General features: G+C 36.8%; 1 protein-coding gene across 2 annotated transcripts; it reads right to left on the minus strand.

The window, feature by feature from the left end:
• Window positions 1-925: 925 nt before the first annotated feature.
• LOC132178233 (serine/threonine-protein kinase D6PK) lies at window positions 926-7561 on the minus strand. Of its 2 annotated transcripts, none has more exons than XM_059590685.1 (3): window positions 7102-7561; window positions 4309-5840; window positions 926-2135 (listed from the first exon to the last, which is right to left on the minus strand). In XM_059590685.1, the coding sequence occupies exons 2-3, from the start codon at window positions 5829-5831 to the stop codon at window positions 1253-1255; spliced, it is 2406 nt and encodes an 801-aa protein (XP_059446668.1). In that variant the 5' UTR covers window positions 5832-5840; window positions 7102-7561; the 3' UTR covers window positions 926-1252. The 2 variants fall into 2 exon arrangements, with proteins under 2 accessions (XP_059446668.1, XP_059446665.1); XM_059590682.1 differs by having other exon boundaries at window positions 4309-5880.
• Between the last annotated feature and the right edge of the window lie 1434 nt (window positions 7562-8995).

The raw sequence follows: 8995 nt of genomic DNA on the forward strand, positions 1-8995 counted from the left end.
AGACTTGGGACGAATTTTGTACTGTTGTTTCTGTTAATACATAAACTTATTTGTACCAAAAAGAACAATAATAAATAAATAAACTTAATTTATATTTCTGCATAACGTTTTTAAAAATGCATCTTTTTGCCTACTTTAAACTACTTTTTATTTTTATTTTTATTATTATTTTTATTTTAATGTATGCTTAAATAAAACACTTACTACAATTTCATTTTAAAAACGTGTTTCGCGGGCCAAACGCACTCTTAGAATGGTTACACCAAAGATGTATAATTGATACTTAATTCGGTAAGGGGCCTAAGGACGACTACACCCTTTTTTTTTGATGTACATTAAAATGGAATAAGATGAAATGATAGTTTTTTTCTAAACTGGGTTTGAAGAATTTCATCTATGTCATTTTTATCGACTAAGTTGAAAAAATTTATTTAAGCCTAATTTGGAAGAAAACTCTGTCCAAAAAATAAAAATTCTCTTGTAAATTTGATTGGGTTTGTATCCATTCTGCATCCATTGCGTCTGCCGCAGCATATGTAACGAGTGGTGTAATAAATTTTTGTTGGAATTCTTCATTATTTACTTCTAATAATAATGACAAAGTTCTTTTCCAAATCGGGTTGGAAGAATTAATAGACATCTATTGTTAGAACATGTGATTTTCACATGCATTTTTAATTATCACGTCCATTTTTAAAAATACATGTAAAAATTACATGCTCGAAAGATAAATGTCAGTTTAATAGATTTAGCGTAAGAAAATTCCTAATATCAAAGCTTGAGTTTTGAATTAGCTGGATTTCTTGTTATGCCCCTTTTTTTTCTTTCCTTTTTCAACAAATGGTGGCAATGCTAGAGTACAATAGGTAATCCCTAAATCGATGATTCACACATTCAAAGCATAACCCAAGTGTTACTAACAAAATTTACCCAAAATTAATATGTGGATTGCAACTGATAATATTAGCTCCAACAACTTGCCCAAAAAAAAAAAAAAAAACTTTAGCTCTAATAAGACAAATGAGTTCTCTACATACAATACTAGCTTTGTGATAATCTAAATTGATTTTGATGTCAGGCGTGGAATCCATCATCCTCCGTGAACATGAAGTATCAATCTTCCAATTCGGGGGATGGGTAATATTATGTTATGAGGTGGGTAAGGTGAAGTTCATTAGCAGAAGACAGCAATGTGATGTTGGATTAACTGATGATAGTAATACAACACAGCATGACAATCCTGTATCAAAAACTAAAAGAACTCGAAGTCCAGATACTTACCACCAGACTTCATCATGTCTGTCCCTGCCATCCTTTTACTGTTGCTACCAACCCCAATTGTGTCAACTGCTCCAAACTTCACAGGAAGTTCAGTCTCCATTGGTCTTGGGACTTCTGGGGGTGTGCTACATCGTATAAGAGCCCAATTTACACCCTCAAAGAAGGGGTGCTGCTTGATCTCAGTAGCACCCCTCTTCACCCCAAGCCGGTGTTGTGGCTCCTTAACCAGCAAGCCCCGGATGAGATCGCGACTCGCATAACTGGTTGTTGGTGAGTCTTGGAATCTGAGCTGCTGCCCAACCACATTAAACAGTGTGGCACGGTTGCCTGAGCCTTTGAATGGGGTTTTTCCATAGAGTAATTCATGCAAAAAAATGCCAAATGTCCACCAATCAACTGCACTGCCATGGCCTTCTCCCTTGATGATTTCTGGGGCTAGGTATTCATGGGTTCCAACAAAAGACATAGACCGGGCTGCGGTAGGCTCCGCAACAAGCTCTGGAAGTGTACTGGACAGCAACCCAGGTTCAGTTCGAGGTCTTCGGGTCTTCTTCTTGTTTTTCTGAGGGAAGATCCGTGGAATAAAACAAGCAGGCTGGATACATACCGATGAAGGCTCAATGCAGGCAGGTTGGACGCAAAATGCACCACCAGCCGCCCGTTTTGAAGGGTCGGAATCATATGAGGTTCTTATCAGAGTCGGTGAAGAAGCACATCTTAGGGAAAGGTCGAAGTCTGAAAGCATTATGTGGCCGTCATCACGAACCAGCACATTTTCAGGTTTTAAGTCCCTGTAGACAACTCCAAGCATGTGAAGATACTCAAGGGCCAAGAGAACCTCTGCAGCATAAAATCTGCATACATCAAGAAAACAACGATTATATTTTCTGTCAACTGGAAAACTTGTATGTAAGTGAGAAGCACCGGCTTAGGACACTATGATAATAACACAGCACTGCTGAGTTACTATTGACAAAAGCAGATAAAGAGCGACTTGTCAAACAAGATAAACATCATTCCTTGACAGTTGAGTAGAATTTTAAATACTTGATAATAAACATCCAGCATTTGATGTTCCAGACAGTAGTGGTCGATGGAAATGAGTAAGTAGACAGTAATTCTATGCGCATTAGAGCACAAAAGGTGCCCTGATCAATCTAAACAGTTAATATGCTTATCTTGCTGAACTGACTTTTTATCATATACAAAAGGTACTACTTTTTTTTAGAACTAATCGAGATATCATTAAAAGTGAAAGACGTCCCGAGGTACACAAGAAGCATACATGAAAAAACACCTAACTAGAAGGAGAAAAGAGAACAAGGAAATCATGGTAACTAATCACTAAGGGATAAATAAAAGCTGCCATTCAAAGATACAAAGTATAGCTTCTCACAGTCCTCAAAACTTCTATCATTACTTTCTCTTCACAGACACCACAAGAGGCATGAAGGGAAAGGAATTCCCTGCCAAGAAAACATTCAAAAGAGGAATTCAAGTGGACTAGCATAATTGGAGTTGTAAAGATGTGTTGTTACAGCGCTGAAGATGATGAAATTTCCCTCACAAACGTTCACCAAGTACAACAGAACAACCAACAACCAACTATGTCATAAAGGCAATGTTTCTACACTAGGAAGCCACCAGCAAGAGTGATGCTCAGCTTTCTCTCCTTCCATGGTGCATATCCCCAAATCATATTATCACATGCATTCATGAAAAGGAATGTAAAAGAAATTAGCAGCTTGTTTTATTGACATTCTTTATTTGATTTCCATTTGTGCATGGCTAAGTGGCTCAACATTCAATAGCTTCATTGATGTAGATCATCAAGGAATAGGAAGTACACAAAAACTTACATGCTTTGTCACTATTTTGTTTATTGAGGGCTGTTCTACAAATACTACAAGATTACAACCACTCTAAACTTATAGGCGCATACTTCCCTTTTGTTCTTTCCGCAGAAATTTGTTGTTTTTTCAGCAGATGAAAAAAGAAATTTAAGCAACCAGAACACAACTGACAATGCAAGTATATTAGATGGTAGACAGGTTCATCAGAATATATTAGACAGAAATGATGTTAAAAGGAAAAATGAGCACTAGACACACTGGACGAGCACTCTAATCTTAGAAAAACTTTATGCAATTTATTAATTTGAACAACTAACCTGATTTTGTCAATTTTTTTGCAATATCATAATGCCGTATTAATTACAATAGATATATTTCAGATCATGAGATTACATTAGATATATTTATTCAACACTATTAGTCTTGCTTATCGAAAAAAAAAATTATTCAAGACTATTAGTCAGCTTTTAAACATTTCAATCTTATAGTTCAAAGCTAAATTAAAACAGAGATCCAGTTTTGTCGAGGAAGATTTTTTGCTTGCTAAGAGCCCGCTGAGAAGAAGGTTCCCCACTAGTGACTTTCTTAACTAGACACTACCAATTAGAAGGACCCAAAAACCTAAGTAATTGTTATCATTTACATTCTACAAGCCTCAATGCTACAGAGGAACATGAAAGCAATGAAACTATGTGCCTCTAATCTCACATAATGGACACAAAGAGAAAGATTATGTAACATCAGAGAGCATCAGTGAATAAGTGTAAGTTTCTATACACAAAGAAACCAGTTGAAAATAGAAAGTAACCACATAGGCATAACAAATAAAGCATCCGTAAAGCATCTCTCTATGATTCCTAGCATTTTATGTTATTTGAAAACTCTCAAGATAGCAAGATCATGGACACAAAATGACAGATAACCTCCTCAAATGCAAACTTCAAATAAAGAAATGCAGAAATTATGAAAACTAGAACCTTTCTTTTTCCTGAAAAGAAAGGAGACTTAACCAAAATGGACATAAGATGACAATTGTTTTTTGATAAGTAATGGACATAAGATGACACTGCCCATAGAAACAAAGCCAAATTCAATGTGAGATGGAAGACTTTGTGAAAAAAAACAAATAAATGCTATAGACAGCTGACAGAAGTCTCTGCATTATAAAACATACCGTGCAGCATACTCAGAGAAATGTTTCCCAGGTTGCCGTTGCCTCAAAGTGTGGAGATCACCCCCCGGACAATATTCCATGACCAAACAGGAGAATCTGTCAGTCTCAAAATGTGTATATAAAGTTGGAAGAAATGGATGGTCCAGCAGCTGCAAAATCTCCCTTTCTGTTTGAGCCCTTGTCAATTTCTTCCTGCTAGCAAGGGATGCCTTGTCCATCACTTTCATTGCAAAATAACAATGAGTTCCACTCAGCTCAGAGAGATACACACTGCCAATGTCACCACAACCAAGCCGCTTGAGCAATCTAAAATGACTCATGCCCAAAAATCCATCCCTTGCTCGAATGGCAAGAATAGCCTTCCACCGAGGATCATTTCCTTTATGAGGCTTATTAGCACTCCCAGTAATGTTGCTCCAGTTACTATCATCACTAAGGCCACTACTATCACTTGCTCGACTAACACTAGTTTTTGCACTCTCAAGTGAATCCCCTCTAACACTCCCTTTTGTACTCTCACAGTTCCTCTCCATACTAAGCATTCCATCACTAGTGATTGCATCACTCCGATATGTACTGGCACAGCTATTGACAACACTCATAGCTGTCACAACACCAGTACTATCAATGCTACTATGTGGACTTACATTGCCGCTTGGCGGCAAAGAAGCATCCCAAACACATTCCCTCTCCTCAGAATCAGGGGGAAGGAGAGAGTTTTCTGCATTTTGTGATGCACGAGGAACTGCAAATGGTGAAGACAACCTACCCACGTCATTTGGTTCTTCAACCAAACTTTCAGCAGGTGAAAGAACAGCTGGGCTTGGTTTCTTAGGTGGAACCCGGATTGAAAGATCTTCTAGAAAAGGACCCTTCATAGACAAGCTCTTCATTAAGCATCCAGCCTCGGATTTTTTTTGACCTATTGGTACATAGACCGTCTTCATTAGATCTGTATCAACAGGTTCAGGGGGATGACTAGCCCCAGAAAAAGAACTAGGACCACCTTCCTCAAATGGATTCCCACTGCCCTTAAATGTAACAACATCAGGCATAAGTTCTTCATCTTCAGGCAAAGAGGCTTTTCCTTTCCATGTTCTTACAGGCACAGGTGAGTCTAAATCTTGAGAGCCTCTTGTGTCAGACCTACCCACATCTTCTCTTACCAAAACCATATGCATCTTTGGTGTCTGACCCACTTCTTTCACCGGAGCCATGCGTGCATTCGGTAACTGACCCAATTCTCTTACGGAGACTGTACGCGCATCTGATAACTCTCGGATATTTGATAGGTGACCTAACTCGTGTGCATTTGATAGCTGACCGAATTCTCTTACTGAGTTCATACGTGCATTTGAGACTGTATGCGCATCCGATAACTCTTGGATATTTGATAGCTGACTTAAGTCATGTGCATTTGATAGCAGACCGAATTCTCTTACTGAGGTCATACGTGCATTTGATATCTCAAAGGTAACAGGTACTTTCCCAGTAAGTGCCTTTGACTCTGGGACCCTAGCCATGTCCTCAAACTGTGTATCGTTACATAGAAAATCTTTTAGTCAAATAACTCTGCAAATACGAATGAGATTTAATTCAGAGGGTGCTTAAATTCTTTAGTTAGATCTTACTAGTACTCCAACAAACAGTATAAATCTAGAAACTCTTTTAGTCAAATAACTCTGCAAATGCGATTGAGATTTAATTCAGTGGGTGCTTAAATTCTTTAGTTAGATCTTAATGAGTACTCCAATAAACAGTATAAATCTAGAAAATATTTTAGTCCAATAACTCTGCAAATACGAATGAGATTTAATTCAGAGGGTGCTTAAATTCTTTAGTCAGATCTTACTGAGTACTCCAATAAACAGTATATATCTCATTCCTTTTCCAAAGACTATTCATGAATGCAAACTTTCTTTCTAATCAGTGAAACACCATTATCATAAAAGTTATAGCCTGCACAACCATTACCTAATAAAGCATTTTTCGTTTCATTGCTTAGGTGCCATTAATAAATAAACATATATAAGAAATCCAAGAGGCACTTGGGCAAATCTATAGCCTTACCCTCCATTTGGTTGCCAAGAAAGCGTTTTACAAGGTGAGAAACTAAAATCTGTTTATGTTGATCAGGTTCCCTAAATTACAAGATAACATATAGCAGCACAATAAAGCAAAGAGAAAAAGAATCCATGAAAAAGCAGCTATTGGACATCAAAGAGTAAGCAATTATTGAATGCGAATGAGCTTTGTGGATGCATGATATCAAATAAATTCAAAACCCACACTGACCCTTTACTTTGAGAGACTTGAACTGCAAAACCATTAAGCAGAAAGCCCCAATTTGCAAGATTCTCAGAAAACCCTCCAGATCAAGCAACTAAAATCATATGAAAGATTCATCAAGTCCCTAACTTCACTCACAAGAATCTCTATGACAGAATCATATACGACATCACACAAAAAACATAGGCTGAAAAAAAAAACCTCCCAAATTAATAAAAAAGTTTTTTTAAAAAAAAACAAAAACACCAGAAAAGCAAAACCCACGAGCTGAGAAAAGCAGAAAACGCAAAATTCCCTATGTTTTCGCTATTCCATTAGAGCACATTCCCCACATAATCCCTTCACTTCCACGAAAAACCTCCCAAACAAATAAACAAATTTTCTAAAAATATAAAAGAAGAAGACGAAGAAGAAGAAGTCAGAGAGAGATCTCCAAGTCCCAGAAAAGCAAAACAACTAAGAACCAAAACTAACATTTCAAAAGCAGAGATAGAGAGAACCCACCAGCAGTGAAACACAAAGAACCTGAAAATCCGTATGGACACGCCACCCCACCCTGTACAACCATAACACCAACAATCTTCGCTTCTTCTTCTTCTTCTTCTTTAACTAAAACCTCTCTCTCTCTCTCTCTAAATAAATGGTGAAAAAGTTGGCACAGACCCAGAATTCCTTTGTAGAGCCCGAGCGGTGTAGAGCCTGCTCGAGCTCAGACCTCTCTGTAAAACCCTTTTTCTTTCTCTCCCTCTCACACACTAACAACCACTTCGCAGTACAATTCTCTCTCCATTCTATTCTATAGAGGCATAAGGGTGCTCTGCAAGAATAAAAACGCTTTTTCTGATGGCGGTTTTTTAATGTTCTTCGTATGGTTTGTGCCTCAGCTTTTGCTTTTCTTGCAGTAGTCGTAGTACACCATTTTTCTTTCTTTGCGCTGCGCACTTTTTGCAGCGAGACTCATGTGTTACAGTAGCAGAGAGAGAAAGAGAGTGAGCAAGAGAGAGAGAGAGAGAGAGTTGTGGGGTCCTGCGGTGGGGGGCGCGTGGGCCCTGCGGTGGGGCCAGGTGTGTTCCTTCTTTGAGCTACATTTCTTTTCAAGGTCTATGTTTGATTTTTGTCATCACCGTGATTCCATGGAGCGGGTTTGGATTTTTACTTTTTGTTTTGCAATGGCCACGCGGAATAACGGCGCGTGTTTTGAGTTCAATGGCAAATGCCAACTAGATTTGTTTTTCTCTTTAGGTAGAATAGATATTGTCTTTAATAGGTAGTTCAATCGGCTGAAATCACACTTAATGAAGTAAAGGTCACTAGTTTGAATCTTTCTCCTCCTTCTTGTGCAGACATATCAAAAGAAAAAAGAAAAAAAAAAAAGGTAAAAGAGATATTGAGATAAGGAAATATAATTTAGTTCATAAAAAAAAAAACTAGTTTAGTGGTATTGTTTAATTAGTAACATTCACATCATACTAAACAAATTTACTCTATATTTTAGTTCAAAAATTATTTTTTTCTATTTTAGTTATTTAAATTTTCAAAGCACTTATATTATGCTTAGCATTTTTTATTTTTGCTATTTTTCTTACTATTTGCGAGAGAAAGAAAAAGAAAGAAGAGGCCCTTGCTGCCTTGCTGACTACTCGACTGGCAGCCTCTTTTGGTAGTAATTTTCTTTCTTTGGAAGGAGACGCTCTCCTAGTGGTGTTAGCTATTAACAACACTTCTCTCTTTTTTTCTTTGAACTTGGCTAATTGTATTTTTGATATTAGAGTTTTAGCTTTCTTTCAAAGCTGGAATGCTTTGAAGGTGTCTCGTAGTGCCAACTTTCGGGCACATACTCTAACTTAAGCATTCCCACAAGATCGCCTATTCTCTCTTCTATTTGGATCAGAAATGAAAAAGATCTTCCTCAATAGTCATTTTCCCTCTTTCAATTAGGGAAAAAAAAATTAAAAAAAATCACATAATTTGAGGGAAAAATAGGGTTTAATGACTTTTTGTGAACTTTGAAAAATAAACCCAAGTCAATGTTAAAATTTGTTTATGAGTGTTTAGATTGTTTTTTGTTTTTTAAAATAAAAATATTAAATATTAAAAAAAATAATAACAAAGGGTGTCATTATTTCCCATTTTAATTGTATTTTCACCTTTAGAATAAAAATAATTTTTTTTCTTTTTCTTTTTCACAAAATACTTTCACCTCTATAAGGATCAAATTTAATTATAATTTTTTTTTTTCTATATAATATTTTATATACAAACCTCATTCACGCACCATAAGAGAGCGTGAGGAAAGGCTCCCACTATGAGGTGATGAGTTATGAGATGATTAGAATCGCTTCCCAATTTTCTTTATTATCCTTTTTTTTTTTACTTTCATTCTTTTTTTCTGAAACAA

Source organism: Corylus avellana, chromosome ca1, assembly GCF_901000735.1.
Source record: "Corylus avellana chromosome ca1, CavTom2PMs-1.0".
Classification (NCBI taxonomy): domain Eukaryota; kingdom Viridiplantae; phylum Streptophyta; class Magnoliopsida; order Fagales; family Betulaceae; genus Corylus; species Corylus avellana.

Bases quoted from the DNA above. Each gene is read 5' to 3' on its own strand.
- LOC132178233 (XM_059590685.1), bottom strand. From the start codon at position 5,831: ATGGCTAGGGTCCCAGAGTCAAAGGCACTTACTGGGAAAGTACCTGTT. The intron at 2,136-4,308 runs GTATGTTTTATA...TGATGTATGCAG, and splicing joins TTCTCTGAGTATGCTGCACG to ATTTTATGCTGCAGAGGTTC.